We start from the raw sequence: 16,856 nt of genomic DNA, 5'->3' as shown, positions 1-16,856 counted from the left end.
AAGTATCCATTTAAGTGGTGCATTCATATTAATAGCTGGGGATCAACCTTGATGCAAAGCTGGATGGTAAGCTGCACCTGTATCAGGTGCAGTTAAAATCTTTGCAGGTGCCATCAGATCCTTCTCTTATAGAGTCGGAGGGTATTCAGTTGGTGTGATTGTTAGATTGTATCTTACTAAACTCCTCCCAGCTATTGTATATGGAGTAGAAATGTTGTCCCTAGAGAAAATCCCATTACTTGCTAAATTCGAGCAGGGTATACTGAGGTTATTGGGACTACCACATAATACTCCGGAGTTTTTCCTACCGGAATTTAACATTATGAGGGTTACTATTTGGATTCCTCTGCACTGTCTCTACTTATTGGAAACTAGTCACTGCTCCTTCTGGTGTTCTGTTGGTGATCTTTGAGGACGCCCTTGAGAAATGGAAAAACCTTATGCAATATAGTGCTATAGTTGAACTACAGGTAATAGATGAGCATTGGATCCGATGTAATCGGGGTGATCGCTTGAGCATGCCATAGAGTGGGTATAGACATAGTATGCAAGATGTTCTGTGTTCACAGTAGATGTTATGTTAAATGTACTTGTATAGCGCACCATCACCAACGGAATTGGTCCCCAGCCGCTCTGGCGGATCTGCAAACGAGAGGTGGGATGGGTTAGTAAGGTGAAGAGGGAGTAGGATAGTGGGAGGAGTGGTGTACTGTTGGCAGCTTCATCTCGGTAGACACCGGGTGCTGAGCTTTGGTGCGAGTATCGGAGTCAGTCCGCGTGTGCTGTAGGTGCAGCTTATGTGTTGTTGCAATATATGGAGCAAATGATTGTGGAACTGTCTGCTAAAACTACAGCTGAACATTACATCACATACTTTTTTGGACGGGAAGGTGTTCCGAGATATATTATTAACTTTCTTGGTAATTGTCATGTTTGGGACTATCTGAAAGTAAAGTTCAACTCGGTACATACATTGGAAATTACCAGGGCTTGGTTAGGCACTCCTAGGAACGAGAGATGATGCCGTTTATGTGGGGAGAACTGTGTTGAAATGGCCAAGCACCTTTTACTGGTATGTCCCTCTATTTCATTTAGATATGGGTACCTGGTGGCAGCTGGTATGCACGAGGACTATGACATCGCACAGACATGGAAATAATGATGCATGTATTTTATACATGATGAAATTCTGGAAACCGATGATGAATATTTTAAAGGATCTTAATTGATGTGTTTGAGAATTTTTTTCTAATTTTTGCCTGCTAAATTTGATACCGTTATGTTCCTGTTATTGATACATATTGGGTTTGTGTGTATAAATGTATTAAGTTGACTTTGTTAACTGTATAATATAATAAACATTTTTTTTAAAAAAAGCAAAATAGTCCAATAACCTTTAAGGTAATGTTAGCTCTCTTTGGTGTCAAAGTCTTTAACTGCATGGCACAATTGTGTTTTCGCCTACCTGCCACCCCCTTTCAGAACCATATATGTAACACATAGCAGGATGCTCCAGCTTGAGCAGTCAGTCCGTCATCCCCTCTGAAACCGTACCTTCTACAGTAGGTCTTTATCGTGTTTGCCTGTGAAACCTTGTGTTGCTGCCGGAACTGGCTTTGCCAACTGAAGACCGAGGTGCTCACTGTTGACATTTTGGCTTTGCAAAGTTTTCAGACACTCATCTGGACTAATGGAACCACAGACTTGGGAGATTGGCCCCTACCTTTTTACGTTTTGGCCTCTATTTTCCATTGGGGTGGCTGCAGCATCAGGACTATATCTCCCCTTAACTCAAGACTTTTGTCCACCTGCCATATTCATTACTCTGAAAGACTGACACCTGGCTGAGCGGATTCGTATCTGATGGCACCACTTTTCTACTAGCAACCAGTTTTGATATACAGAGTATCCGCACAATTTATATTGCACGTGACCAAAACGAATAGGAGTGATCTTTGAACATCAAAAGATTTCTTCATAAAGTATACTTACCTGTACATTGCCTAACTTTACTTACTTTTCTGAAGAGTAATATTTTCAGAACGTTTTGAGTGGCCATACCCTTCTGAATGTTGTATGTGTATTATACTCTAGCTTAAATTCCCCGTGGTACCTTCCTAAGAGTTGCCATTGGGTTGTCAGCCATTGCTTCCAATAGGTGAGCAAGGGATAGCTTTCAGGAAACCCTGTAGCCTCATTGTGGATGAGTTCCTCTAATCGACAGTACAAGAAGCAGAGAAACAATCCCAGCCCAGCACTGGCAGAATGTGTTCCAAATAGATAACTGGTCAATCCGATTTCCTAGGTCTCTAGTGCTGTCAACCATCTACTATGTTGCTACAGGGAATGTTATCTTGTCATAGATAAGAAAATGTGTCCATTATAGAAAATGTTTTACAAAGGTTTTTATTATCGGTCATTATTCCAGCGGCTATTTCAAAAATGTGCATTCTTCTGTTAAAGGATAACGTGCTGCCCCAATGCACTACTGTTTGATCGTAGGCAAAACTATGTTCCTACTGATGGATGCTTTTTTTAAAATTAAGGTAAAGAAAATACTTACGTTTAATTGGGGGCTAGTTTTCCTCCAAATCTTAATTTGTGTTTGAAAGGAAGTTTGGTGGGCATTACATTTTATACACTTGTGCACGTTTCATTGACAAATAGATTTATAACTCCACTCCTGATGACTTTTTTTAGATTTGATCTGTTCCGGGTTACATGGCAGTAAAACTCACTTTTTTTCAAACTCGGGGTGAGCTCTTTCATCTCTTATCTGTGTGTGCACTTATGTAGACGGTTCCTCGTCTGTAGAGGTTGGCACCAAAGAGATTTGTGTAGAGATGAGACTAGCACTCCATACAATAATTCAGGAACATATTGTACTTGTATTCTTGCTCGAAATAATTACTAGTTCTCCCTAATGTTTTTTTTTTCTTTGCCCAATAGTGATTGTATCCTGCAAGAACCTGTCTGCTTGGGTGGATGCGAGCATGTTTTCTGTCGGTAAGTGTTAGACCATCATATAGTTCACCCTCTCTGTAAAGATGCTAACTAGGTATAAGGCCTATGGCTTGTGAAACTTTGGTTTGTATTCTACGGCACAGCTTGCGAGTCGCATCGTTGGTTTTATGAAAAAGAACAGTATAATAGCATATAATGGGAATTGGTGTTAGCAAAGTGAGCATGCTTAAAACAACTTGGAAGTATTGGTGGCGGGGTCCACAAGCTGCTGTGTGACATTCCCACTTGAGTCCATGGGCGAGTGGTCCCTTAAAAACAAGTTCATACCTTGGCGCATGTATCAGGTAGCCAGGCCAACTGGGGAGGGATTCAGTCTAAATTCAAGATGGTGGTTGGCTCTTAAATGAGCTTTGTGCACAATCCTTCCTTTCATGCAACACACAACTTTGGTAACCTGGAAAAAATCCCAAACCTGGTTTTATCATGCACACAATCGGAGAGCATTTTACTTCATCTGTGCAATCCTGCATGCTGCTAGAGTATAAAGGGGATGAGTCTAAGGGGAAATGTGGGAGATGGAAGGCAGAAATGCAGGGGAGATTTAGAATGTGGCATAGTGACAAACCGATGAAGAGGAGAGGGAAACGGCAATAGAAGAGGAGGAGGAGGTGGAGTAAAAGAAAGGAGAGCGAGTAGGGGGGGAGAAGAAGGCGCTGGAGGAATGGATGCGAAGGAAGGAAAGGGAGATGAAGCGCTCAGAGTAAGGCGTTTGAGGAGGAATATCAGAAGAAAGACAAAGGAAAGGAGGGAAGTGGCCAAAGGAAGACCTAGAAATGAGGGCATGGCATTAGTGGGGAGCTGGAGAAGCAGTGGGGGCGGGAGGAGGAGCCATAGAATCTACATTGAGGGACTCGTTTCCTTAGTCTGTGCAGGAGGGGAGAGCTGAAAGTCCCATAGGGTCCATCTAGCTATGCAATGCACAGCCCACGTCCTAAAAGACACAAGGGTACCAGGTAGGGCACCTGCTAGGAGTGTAAGAAGGGCAAACTCGTAACTTTAACCACCAAGGAATACACGGCCAAGAAAGAAATGGTTGGGACACCATAAATCCCAGCGACTGTTTGGCCTTTGAGGATGTGGACTTGATCTAAGAGTGAAGATTGAGGGGCACAGTCCTAGGTAGAATCTGCAGGAGACCAAGTGTTCCTCATTGGCTCAGTCGTACTGAATTCCTTTTTTTTGTGTGAGAATTCAAAAGCCAGTAAGGAAAGTTTATTTGTACTGTAGTCCTCTGCTGTAATAGAACCTGCAAGTCTCAATAAAAATCAGTTTCATGCTGTCAAGACGCGAATCGGTCGTGTAACCCCTTCCTCGTCCTGCAAGTTGCAATATACTCCCATCGACTTGACAATCGCACATCTAAATAACACAACAGCCACTCCTCCCGAGAAACTAAACTGTTTTTATCCATTTTGTGCTATCTGGACGGCACTCGACAAAACTGCCTTAAAACGTTCAGCACCCAAATAACTATTGGATATTGTGACAAAGCATGTGGTTCGGTATTTATTCCTCAACTTGAAACAAAGCTGCTTGTCAGAAGGCGCCTTTTGAAAATAAAGCGGCAGGTAAAACTGCATTCGGGCATTTTGTTTTTCTCTTCTCTCCCTGCAAACCCTGCCTCAAAGCGTATGCCTTTAGTCGAAGATGACTCCCAAGAGGCATTTACAAAAGTCATGGATGAATCTACCACATACCAGTAGAGTCGCTGACGTGGCCCCTCAGAAGTAAAACTGTTCCACTACAGTTGTTTGAGTGGCGGATTGGCCTGTAACATTCATTGGCGTCTCTAAACATGGACAATTGTACTCCAAAGAATGTGTACATTCCAAAGGATGCTTCCTAAGGTAGACCAAAATGAATATAATAGCAGTAATGTGTTGATTTAGCGCTTTGCCAGAGCGCTGTACATTGAACATATTTACATACAATTATCACCCAACCGAGGTTGGTGCTCATTTATCGATCTTGGAAGGATGAAAGGCTAAGTTGTCCTTGCCAGGATATGTACCTGTGACCTGCAGCCCACACACAATCTCTGCAGCGAGCGCTCAACCCGCTGAGTTTATTTCTCTGCTGCATAATAAACATTCCACCAAAGACAATTGACCATCCTCAGTCAATTATTTCCTGACTTATTTTCTTTAACTTCTCTGGGTTCCTGTCATAAATTATGTTTTTGTTTGCACAGATGCCCTATCAATACTGTGAAGTATGCATTTATCTATGCTATCAATAGCATGCTTTCAATCATTGGTGAACAGTTCTCCTCGCACATCACAATTCTAGCTGTAGCCCATCCTTAGTCCCTATTAAATATGCTGTTGACTTCCAGTAGGCAAGGGTGTTGGAAAAGTAACCAAACTTATCAACGTTATAGTGACTAAGCCAACAGACAGCTGGCCAGATTCGTGTTATTTCAAATCTCAGCTCCTCATTTGACTCCAATTTCTTGGACTTGGTGCTTTTATTCAAGTGATCAAACTACTTCAGGATTAGCTGCATATATGCCACCGACCAGAAAGGCATTCAGGAAATCGTTGATTTTCATTAACTGGTGAAGAGGGTGGTAATTCTGGTAGGGTATTGTCAGTGTTAACTAATAGAGTATAAGGACTATGGGGTAATCTACATAAATGGATCTGATGGCATGCACCCAAAGGGAAATTGGAAATCTAGTCAAAGAATGTTTCAACGTCTTCAAGTCAACCTTACCTGCCTGGTGTGGAGCAATCGGTGAGATTGATTGGGGGATTGAGACCCCTGCCCCTGTATCGCCCCCAGCCTGAGGAAGATCAAAGGGATAGTTTGGGAGATTGCTGTACGGATAGTGAGGTATTGACAACAATTGGCTCTTTATTTCGATGAGTTTTGTGTAGTGCCAATGCCATTTTGACTCAGATTTGCAGGAGGGGAGGGGAGGGGAGGGGAGGGGAGGAGACTAGTGGGTGCGGTTAGGTCTGAAATCTGACTTGAGGATACTCAAATACCCGCTTTCTGTGTGCCGCTGAGATTCTGTGTGAGTTGGGACGCATGGGTTTTGTGTTAAGGGCCCTGGGTCTGATGCTCCATTGCCCACTAACATGATTCATTTTACAAGCATGGGTAGGTGTGGGATTGCAACATGGTGGGATAATGGAAATGGATGAGTGGTTAGCCTTTTGTTGGCAGTATGCCGAATGGCTGAATTGCTGCAGAGTATGTCTCATTAGGTTGATGTGTAGAGTATAAGGTGGAAGAGGGAGGGGGAAGGTGGTGAAGACTGAATTTATTTCTGAAGGGTAGGAGGCCAACTATTGGAGGTGCTGCCCGGGTAAGTAGGTTTCATGCAACCACCATGTGTATGGCTCAGTGGGTCCTCGTTTCCTCCAGCTGTCCTGATTGTTACCGTCCATTGTTGCATCCAATTTTCTATCCGGTCCAGGTTATGTTGTTGCAGGTCCTCTTGAATAGTCACTGTAGGGTATTGGTTATAGTTTTTCCCCTGTGAGGGTTTGACTATCTGGCCTTTTGGCTTAGGTGACTGCTCGTTAGGGCGCCTGGTTATTGATGCATGTATGACCTGTTGGTGGGCATTACAGTGGTGTGGTTAGTTGCCCCACTTGTTGAACGCACTGAACCTGTTCTTACCATGCACCATTCACCTTTATACTTGGTTATGTGTGTCTGAGATTCTTGTTAAAAAGAGGTGATGGATTGAGTGGTTTGTTTCCAAGCTGATGTTGTGTTATCCAAGCTTTGAGGTGTTGTATGTATAGACCTTGGAAATGGCAGCACTAAAAGGCATTAATGCGTATTTGTTGACATCTGCGGTTTAACACACCGTGTTGTATGCACTTACATTTCTCTTAACCTTTCTTTGATATACCTTGCGCTTTCTTTGCGTTTCATACTTGCTCTTACCGTTATATTGCTCTTCTCTTTGCTCCCCTCCCTTGCACGCAACTAATCTGAATGCTTTTAAAGCCTATGAAGATCAAATGTCTTTAACCCTCACTTTGCTTTGGAGACACTATGAAGGGACTATGCTCATGCTTGGTATGATATATTTTTGGTATCCCGCTCGTACACAAGTGTTTCAGAGCGCGCCTAGGCAAGGGAGGGGAAACGGGGGAGAAGACAAAACAACACCGATCTTACTAGGGCCAGTTACATTGAGAATGCGCAAGTGCATGGGAAAGGGGAAAAGAGAAAAAGTGCATGGAAGGGGGAGAGTGGAAAGTGCAGAGCAGAGGAGAGCAGATAAATACATAATACATAAAAATAAATAGAAAATGGAGGCAAACCGTGTTAGTGCAGCTGGCAAGTGCTGTTTATGGCAGCAGACTGGGTATGTCTAACTGCAGAAGGAGGAAAAGGGGGGGGTGTATGAGTACAGAGACTGCAAGGGGTGCCAGGAGGCAGTGCAGGAGGGCGGCGGGGTGAGCAGGTACCTGGGCCAAGGGGAAAGAGGGTGGCCAGGTGCACAGTGCCAAGAGAGCCGGTCAGAGGGGGAGAGGGGGAGAGAAGGCAGAAGCAAAGAGGAAAGTCTTGAGGTGCTTCCGGAGAGGGTTCTCCTCGTTTTAGAGTGGCAGAGAGGCTGTTCCAGAGGGAGGCCCCAGCCGAAGATGGAGATCTACCCCCAGCTCGTTTCTTTGAAAAACGATTGACCCGGTGGCAGTTGGAGGTAGAGGAACAAAGAGCTTGAGAGGGGAAGTATTTGCGGAGGGGTAGCTGAAGCTATTTTGGACCCAGGCCCCAGAAGGCCTTGTGGACAATGCAGAGGGTTTTGAATGTAATCCTTGCATCCAATGGGAGCCAATGGAGAGATTTCAGAGCTGAGAGATGCGATCCTAGGGCTTGAGTCCAAGGACAAGTCTTGCAGTCCTGTTCTGGATAAGTTGTAGAGGGCGGAGAGTAGAGGCAGGTATATTAAGAAAGGGGCTGTTACAATAGTCCAACCTAGAGAGAACCAGAGCTTGAGAGACAGTGAGCTTCTGAGAGAAGGAGAGGAAATGCAGAGTACCTCTGAGGAGGTGCAGTAGGAAGTTTGACTTTTTAGAAACCTCAGAGATATGGGCGGAGAAGGAAAGTGTGGAGTCAAAGATGACCCCGAGGTTCTTAGCCTCGCAGGTAGGGGTAGGAGGGGGGCCAAGGGAGGCAGGCCAGAGAGTGAGGGAAAAGGATGGAGTTGGTGTGCCGATGAGTAGGATCTCAGTCTTGCTGCCATTCAGACAGATCGTTGGCAGCACACCAATCTTGAATGGCAGTCAGAGATGAGAGAGGGAGAAGAGGTGGCTGAGGGCAGCTGGAAAATGAGTTGAATATTGGCATAGCACTAGAAATTTGAGCATAAAATGGCAATGTAGTGGGCCAGACTTGCCAGGTATTGGTTGAAAAGCCAGGGTGAGAGGTTAGACCCCTGGGGAACCCCACAGGTAGAGAAGAAGATGGATGAAGGGAAGGAACCCAGTTGGACCTGGGAGGGTCGATCAGACAGGAAAGAGGTCAGCCAGGCCAGAACCTGATCAGTGATACCCAGCTTATCACGGAGACAGTTGAGCAGGATTATGTGGTTGACTGCGTCGAAGGCAGAAGAAAGATCACGAAGGATGAGGACAGAGGGAATGTTGGAGTCCAGGTTAGAGAGCAGATCTTCACGGATGTTCAGGAGAGCAGTTTCCGTGCTTCTGGCCGCTCTGAAGCCAGACTGGTGGTCATGGAGATAGCCAACAGAATCTGAATGAAGGTTAAGCTGAGAGATGGCCAGCTTTTCCAGGAGTTTGCCCAGAAAGGGGGTAATGGAAATTGGGCGATAGTTAGCCGGACAGGAAGGATCAGCTGTGGGTTTCTTGAGAAGAGGATGCACAAGGGAGTGCTTTAGATGGGAGGGGAAGGATCCTGAGGCATAGGAGTGGTTGCAAAAATTGGCAAGGGCCAGAGCAAGGGTGTCAATGTGGTCCTTGATGGTTTTAGAGGAACAGGGATGAACCTGTTTTGACAAGGCTTTCATAGATCGGACTTGTCTAGCGACCTCGTTGGGGGAGAAAATCAGAAAGGAAGAGCAGGGCGATTGGGCGGGGGGTGCGCTTAACAGGGGGTGTCTGCAAGCACAGACTGAGAGGAAATAGAAGGGGCAGGGGAGGAGAGGGTGGACAGGATTTCCTGGGTTTCTGAGATAAAGTGCGAGGCAAGGGCATTGCAGAGAGCCTGGGAGGCAAGAGGAGGGGTGTAGACTGCCGCAGGGTTGGCAAGCTCCTTGCAGATTTGAAAGAGTTCAGCCAAGTTTTTGGATGCTGCAGAGACACAGGCTTGAATGTGGGCTCTCTTCTTAGTGTAGACAGTCGGTATTGCTTTGGAGCAGGCAACAGGCCAGTTTGTCAGGAAATGGGTTTCTTGCTCATCCTCTCTCAGCCGCCCTACACTTAAGTTTAAGTGTAGCTAGGTTGGAGTCACTCCAGGAGTTGCACTTGGCTTTGGACTTCAAGCGGATCCTCATGACAGGGGCAAGAGTATCAGAGATCGAAGAGTAGAGAACGGACAGGGTTGTGTCGGGGTGGGGGGGAGCTGGAGGAGCAGCTGCAGACAAGGCATTGAAAAGAGGAGTAAATCTGAGTGGGAATGATAGTTGCAGGAATCCACTCGGGAAAGATGAGGGCTACGCCTCCTCCAGGTTGAGTAGATCTAGGTGCAGAGAGGATCTTGTAGCCATCAGGGAGTAGAGTGTCAAAGCTTGTGACAGAGCTGGCCGTGAACCATGTCTCTGTAAAACCGAGGACGTCAAGGTCCAGTTCTTCAAGGAGGTGGCAGATGTCAAAGGAGTGTTTGACAGCAGAGCGAGAGTTGAGAGTGGCCAGATGAAGGTTGCCAGCCTGGGGAGGGATGCAAATCAGAGGTATGCCCTGCGGAGGTAGCCTGAAGAGTGGCAGAGGGGGGAAAAAGTGGGCAAGGTAGCCAAGGAATGAGAGGAGGGGAAAGCTGGAGATGAGATGAAGTGGATGAGGCGAGGGAAACGTCTATCGAAGAGGAGGAGAATGGACTGAGGACCTTGGACCATAACAGTGCCATTTAGGATGACTCTGGAGGAGCCGAAGGAAGCCATGAGGACATCCCAGCGAGTTCCACCATTTATGGGAGAGGAGGAGACAGGACAGAGCACAGAGATCATATGGGGGGGGAGGGTGGTCCATAGATCCGGCAAAGGAACAACAAAGAGGATGTCGGTGAGGGTCTGTCTGAAAGAAGTGCTGGTATAGGTATAAGCGATGGGGAGACAAGGGTTGGCGGTCAAGATATCCTTTTTAAATTTCTTTTTTCCAGATTTAGTGAGAAGGGAAGGATAGTTGATAGAAAATCAGTTGGAATAGAGATGGGAGAAACAGAGCATCATGATTGGAAAAGAGAGGAAGCAGAGGGAGGAGTAAGCAAGCCAAGCAGTATTGAACAGTCACTGGGCTAGCAGGTTACAATCCGTGGCCAAACGATAAATGCAAAATTACACCCAAGTTTGACTTTCAAGTTAAATGGGAGACCAGTAATTATAGAATTTAGAATGGTAGTCGGATGGTAAAGGTGAGTATAGATAAAGCTTCAAATGGGTACATAACAGGGAGAGTAGAGAGTGCCACCCCGAGAAGGAAGTACAAGTAAACCAAGAGTGAGGAAACGAACCCAAACAGAATATGATATGAGAATCATGGAAGTCCAATAGTCCGGGGGTAGCAGCCTCACTGAGGGTTTGGCTGTTGCAGCCTGTAAAAGCAGACTGGGAAGCTGACCGGGCCTTAGAAATGGGCCCTTTGAAACAAGGGCCGGCTCTCGCCTCCTGGACCAGCCAATGGAAATATGAGGACCAGGTTAGCCAGTTGTCAGTAGGCAGGGACAGGCACCAGAGAAACTTGAGGAAAAAAGGACACCATTTTGGACTGAGTCAGTGGCCACTGCAACACTTGGTGCCTTTATAAAACTCAAATGAATAGATCATTCTCGTTGCTTGGAAAACCGGACAAATGCGACTATTCTCATTAGGGGGTGGTGTTGGGAGGAACTAAGGAGGGCTCGGACTGGGAAGGAATACAACAATATACTCAAATGAGATGTTTCACTTTGTAGAAGGTGATCAGTGGAAGACTTGTTATAATCTAAACCGTCCTTTAAATCAGTAGGCTAAGATAGTAACTGATTTTTAGCTCAAGTGCAACAGTGGACGGCAAACTGTGAGGCAAGCTCCCCTCCCCTTGCAGGTGCCAAGCAATATGTTTGAGGGGCCACAGAAGGGTCAATGAATCCTGAAGTATTAAACCACTTCCGGGCCTCTACAGACTGTTACGGCCAAGCCAGCCTTTTTCCAAGGGCTTATTCCTAGTGTGAGATGGAGGACTTTGTGTCAGGGTGAGGACCAATGTTGCACAACTTAAACATAATCTGGTTGCAATTTCAAGGCATTTGTCATTTTTCTGGACTATATTTGAGTCTCATCCTGCAGGTTGGGAATCACTTTTTTGACTGAGCCCTACCATCCCTGAGGATGTTTGTGGCCTCCAGCCCGTTCTCAGATGTATTTCCATGCAATGTCTATAGTGGAAGCAGGTGACCCCCAAGAGCAGAACTCTGCCCATCTTCGATCTTCATGTACTTGGTGGGTGCAGGTGGTCCCTGGAGCAGGATCCAGACTTCTCACCATGCATTCACCTGCCGCAGTGTCTAGCTCTCCTATCTGACTGCATGGTAGGCTGTGACCTTGGATACCAGTGAGAAGTCCAGGAAACTGGGTACATGTATGGAGGTCTTTTTTTAAAAAGAAAATATCCTTTTGGAACGTTTGCTGGAATTGAGATCGAGAAGAGACCAACCAGGGAGGGTGTATGTGAAAAAACTCTGGAGGGAATGGTGTGCCTTACACATTATTTTCTTAAGATGTCAAAAAGAGGTGATTTATTAATTGGCTTGGAACACGCACAGCTACCACACTGCCCTGACCTAACCCACCTTCTAGGCCCGGTATCTTTATACTCTGTCACCTGATTATGGAACATTCTAGAAAACCTCCTTCTATGCATTCTGTCATGTTTGTCCCGCCTTCACAAGGCCAATAAAACTTGTCATGTATCGGAGTGTCCGTCGCTAATGTACATGAACACATGATTTAAAGGTTGCATAGTTCTGGTATGACGTAACCCGCGAGGGGGTGGAGATTATGTATGGGAACATTTTTCCAGTCCTGCCCACCACCCCATAACGGCTTCAGGTACAATACAGCAGTTGATTGTTTATACTGGTTCATGTTGGCTGGATCTGTTGCATGCGAGTCTAATTCCTTGCTCCAGGAATGTAGGTGTCAAGTGTTATTGCCACACTTTTAATATCCATCGTTGCCTTCAGTCCAGAGGAGAAATGGCGGGTCTAATACAAGTCTGCTTAAGAAGAAAGAATCAAGGACACCCATGATATAAGGGCATGATATCACATAAATTGAGAATGGATTTATTTATTTTGGCATTTGTAGAGCGCTCTTAGCCCAGATGCATCATTTCTGTAGCTGGAGTTCATATGGGAGGTTTCTCAGTCCCTTCTGCAAAGAAAACGCCCCATCCTCATCTTTCCCAGTACTTCTTTTTGAGCTTTTAGTGCCACCATCTTCCCTCAAACATTAATCATTACATAGGAGTTCGTTTGTATTTATTTATTTATTTGCATTTGTTAAGCGCACTTGCAGCCCATGAGGCATCGAGGCGCTGTTACAGAGGAAACACAGATTAAGATTTTTCTTTGTCTTAGTTACGTATTTATAACGCGCTTAAACACTCGGAGGTTTCTAAGCGCGGACCCGGGGATCGAACCAGTTGTTGCTTTGTGTCGTCTTGCTTCCAAGACGCGCACGCTGCCGCTGTGCTATCCTCCCGGGACAGGTAGTAGGGCCAGGGACAGTGCAGCAAAGCCTTTGATGTACCCCCTCAATTAAATGTATTCAATTCGGATAGTCATCAAACTTTCAATTTCAGCCAGTAAATGCAGACTCTTCACGCAACCTCTGATCGTAAGTATCGGTTGCATCTGTTCACTCTTCAATTTTGACTGAGGGCTGGAAGGACTTTTAAACATTGTCACCCCTCTATCCATACGGGAACATCAGTGGTAGCAAACAACCATTCCTAAAAGAGAATTAAAGAAAAGTAGAAGGCACACAGCAGCGGTAGGGTAAGGCTTCTAAGAGATTGTGTTACCAATTCAGCATGTACCTTCATTGGGAGTATACAAGGTGGTAGTGTGATGGACAATCTGAAATGCCCTTTTCTTCTCGTTGAATATAAACTCTAGTACATTAAAGCCCCTTTTCCCCATCTTTAAGTCTTCTTACTTCTGGGAACAAGTGTACCAAATTATCAAAACGTTGAGGTAATATCTTGGGCCATTTTGAATTTGAAATTCTATATGGAGGCTTACTAACCTACATCTGATGGCCAGGAAACATCAAACTGAAGAGACTGTCTCCAAGATGAGGTGTAAATTGACTAAAAGCACAGCAACTAATTCAACACCATCTACTTTCTTAGAAAGTAGCTTACAATGGAGAGATATACCGGATGCTATCCCATCCCAACAGCCGATTCCCTACTTGTCCTCTTATTAATTTGTTAAGACATTGCAGCTGGGGAGATTGCAAGGACCATCATTTCCAACTAGAACCTATACCGAACCATAGGTTAGAGGTTATCTCTGGGGCTGATGTCCAATACCGTGCAGAACTTCCAGGAGATCGAACTTCCCATACATCTCAGTGAGCCATACATTTCCAGTTACATTCGACCCAGGGACCAGGAACAATCTTGCTGGGTAGCGCCCATACTCCTTTCACTGGACCTTTTGACTTTGAGGCTGCGTGTTTTTCACTCACAGTCCCACCCATTGTGCTTCCAGAGGTCTTACCAAGGCCTTTATTCCAGAGGCATTGAGGATTCTTGGCTAACTGTTATGCGTTATGTAGCACATTTTCTGTGATGCTGAGGAACTGGCCGTTCAAGTAGCCTTGCACTTCTCCACATACAATGTTCCACTCCATCTGTTTTCCTGCTGGTACAGTCACTTTTTCAATTGATCAAAGGATGTCTCTTATGATAGGTGGGTCAGTCACGTGAAGCTCTGCGATGTTCGTATCGGAAGCTCTGCTGCACTTTCTAGTCGACCCAAATGGTCAATCAATTTTTGTTGTTGATATACTCCCTGTCCTCCAAGAGCTGTGTTCGCACCATCCCACAACCGGTCAAATGCTTCCCTCTTATCCCTTTTTGCAAATCTCTCCTGGACTTGCTGCGGCAACCACACATGAGCTCCTTTAGTGTAGTTGGGAAACATTGGAATGATCTGAAAGGCATATAGGTGTCGGGAGAATATCATGGTATCCAATGTAGCATTTATAACAACATAACAATACCCAGATTTTTCTACTTTACTAATGGTGTCAATGACTAGGATCCAACTATGGTAGTATTAAAAATAATTGTTACCACCATGTAATGCAACAGTAAGTACTGCACTATTGTGAATGGTTTACTACCTTCACCTGTCGTATTCACACATTACCTGTGACTGATTGGAACAGACTCTGGTTACCTCAGTGTTATTCCTAAAAGGTGAAATGCTTTCGGTATTGCAACTGTGTCTGTGTAGTGTTCCTAGATCAATACCTGATTACCTGCCATTGCTAATTACTGATTCCTGTACCAATAGACATTGTGTTCGAATCTTCTAGGTTCTTTCTGTAAAACAGAGAAAAATTGTTGTTAGGTCTGCTATATGCGTTCATGCTGCTAATGCCAAACTCTTGGGCTACTATCAGAATTAGGAAACATGTTGGACAATTGAACGGGCAGAAGAAGCCAGACTGTTTAGCACCACAATGCTTGGGTCTTATCACCCTAAATCCAATTAGGTAGTGCCTCACATGGATATAGAACGTGTCCTAGTTGGCGCTGGTAAGAGATGAATGCCACATTCCCCACTTTCACCTGAGTCACAAGTCCAATCATGATGTCCATTGAGTATCTCCTATGGTAGCAGGACCATGACCATGAGCAATAAATCGACCATCTGAACTAAATCGAGTCTTGTGCCATGTTCAGCTTGGATAGGCACATGTGGCACACTTGCAGTGACACACATGGATACAGGTAGGGATCTTGTGTACCTTGACAGCTGTGTTTGCGACCAAAATTACCTGAAAAGGTCCCCTTCACCTGGGAGCAAAGGCAGATTTCCAGCTTCTGACCATCACATTATCCCCTGGGTTCCAGAGAAGGGCTTCCTTCAGATGTGTATAGAGCAGACAGAATGGATCTGTCTCTTAACATAGTCAAGTTAGACCTCATTAGACTGGTTAATGTTCATATGTACAACTTCAACAGGGGCAGAAGGAAGTCTTCTAGGTCTTCCGAATAGTACTTCGTGAGGATGTAGTTTTTCGATTTGGTCTACTGGGGGCGTTGGGCTGCTTCATGCTAGACTCTGGACACAGTCTGGTTAATCAATTTTAAATTTATTTTTATAAAATTGTTCTGTAGTTTCACTGCAGGTTGTGGATGGTGAGGCAAATTACGTTTGTATGCACATTAAGTGCAATAAGGAGGTCCTTGATGTTATGGTTTACAAAATGGATCAGCTGGTCACTGTTATGGTGACTGGGATCCCGAGCTTCAGTATGAAGTCTTGTATTAAAACCTTTGTGATAGTTATTGCATCTGATGGCAGGCCTTAGTAGCCTCGACTCAACTAGAAAAGTGATCAAGAATAACTAGCACATACTGAAAGTTATTGCAACGAGGCAGTTGGAGGAAATCAATGTGAAGGTTAAAAAAAATTGTCCATATGGAGAACAGTCTTGCAAACTTTCTATTGGAGACAAATTACACATCTGGAAACGTGTTTTACTTGTGATGCAAAGTCAGAAGCAAACCAGTACTTTCTGAGGGTAAAAATTATGCCACTTTATCCCACATGGGCCTGTTGATTGTAATTCCTGATTTGGTGGGACAGCAATATTTTTGCGGCTACTAATCAACCATGCCCATCACTCCAGATATTCATTTTGGAGTTTGCATCCTGTCCTTTTCACGGGAAGGTGTGTTTTTCTGTATGAGGGTCAATTCCTCCATAGTTTTGGAAGATGATTCTGTGACCCATCTCAGGGGCAGTATATATTCATCTCAGGAGTCTGCTGATTCTACTGCAAAACGATCAGCAATAACGGAGTCACTGTTACTTTAGTCCATCATCTAAGGGACGGTGAGCTGCACATTTGATTATATCTATCAGGGGAACTTCATCTCACTGTGAAGTTCGAGATGAAACTGTTTCTTGTAAACCAGTTTGTCATCTCATCAACCAGTTCTGTTCCACTGTGCTGTGATTTGTGCTTGCCCATCTGTAATGAACAGCGTTACTTCTTGCCTGGTGTGCGCTCGTTTTTGGACTACTACTGGTAACCTATTTATTGCATTCCCTAGGCGACCCCTAATACATTTTTTTTTGTTTAGGCCCCAGCGAGATCCTCAGTTCTCTCGGTTAACTGAGGGTATTCCGACCGCCCTCCCTAGGGGCACGGGTCCGGCGACCACAGACCTGTTCAACATTCACAACAGAGGAGGTCCTGCAGACGTTGAGTTCACGGTCTGCCTGGTCCCGAGTGCTGCCTGCGCTGAGTGGGAGGATTGAGCCCGCACGGGAGCTCTGTGCCAAGAGGGCTAGAGGATCTCTAGGACACGCGAGTGTAACCATGGGAGAAAGCGCTGTTTCGTGGTCGCATGTCTGCGGAAGATGCAGGGATTGTATTTCATAGGGTTTAGAACGCATCCTCAAAG

At 45.1% G+C, this 16,856-nt stretch overlaps 1 protein-coding gene across 1 annotated transcript in view; it reads left to right on the top strand.

Moving 5' to 3' along the window:
- BARD1 (BRCA1 associated RING domain 1) overlaps positions 1 to 16,856 on the top strand; it is a 1,013,377-nt gene that overhangs the window by 110,875 nt on the left and 885,646 nt on the right. The window contains exon 2 of the mRNA XM_069615932.1: positions 2,950 to 3,006. Within this exon, the coding sequence (XP_069472033.1) occupies positions 2,950 to 3,006 (57 nt within the window). The remainder of the gene's footprint in view (positions 1 to 2,949; positions 3,007 to 16,856) is intronic.

Source organism: Ambystoma mexicanum, chromosome 9, assembly GCF_040938575.1.
Source record: "Ambystoma mexicanum isolate Mex_15411 chromosome 9, UKY_AmexF1_1, whole genome shotgun sequence".
NCBI classification, from domain to species: Eukaryota; Metazoa; Chordata; class Amphibia; order Caudata; family Ambystomatidae; genus Ambystoma; species Ambystoma mexicanum.
Note: the sequence above shows the minus strand (reverse complement) of the source record. Positions and strands in the feature narration are given on the sequence as shown.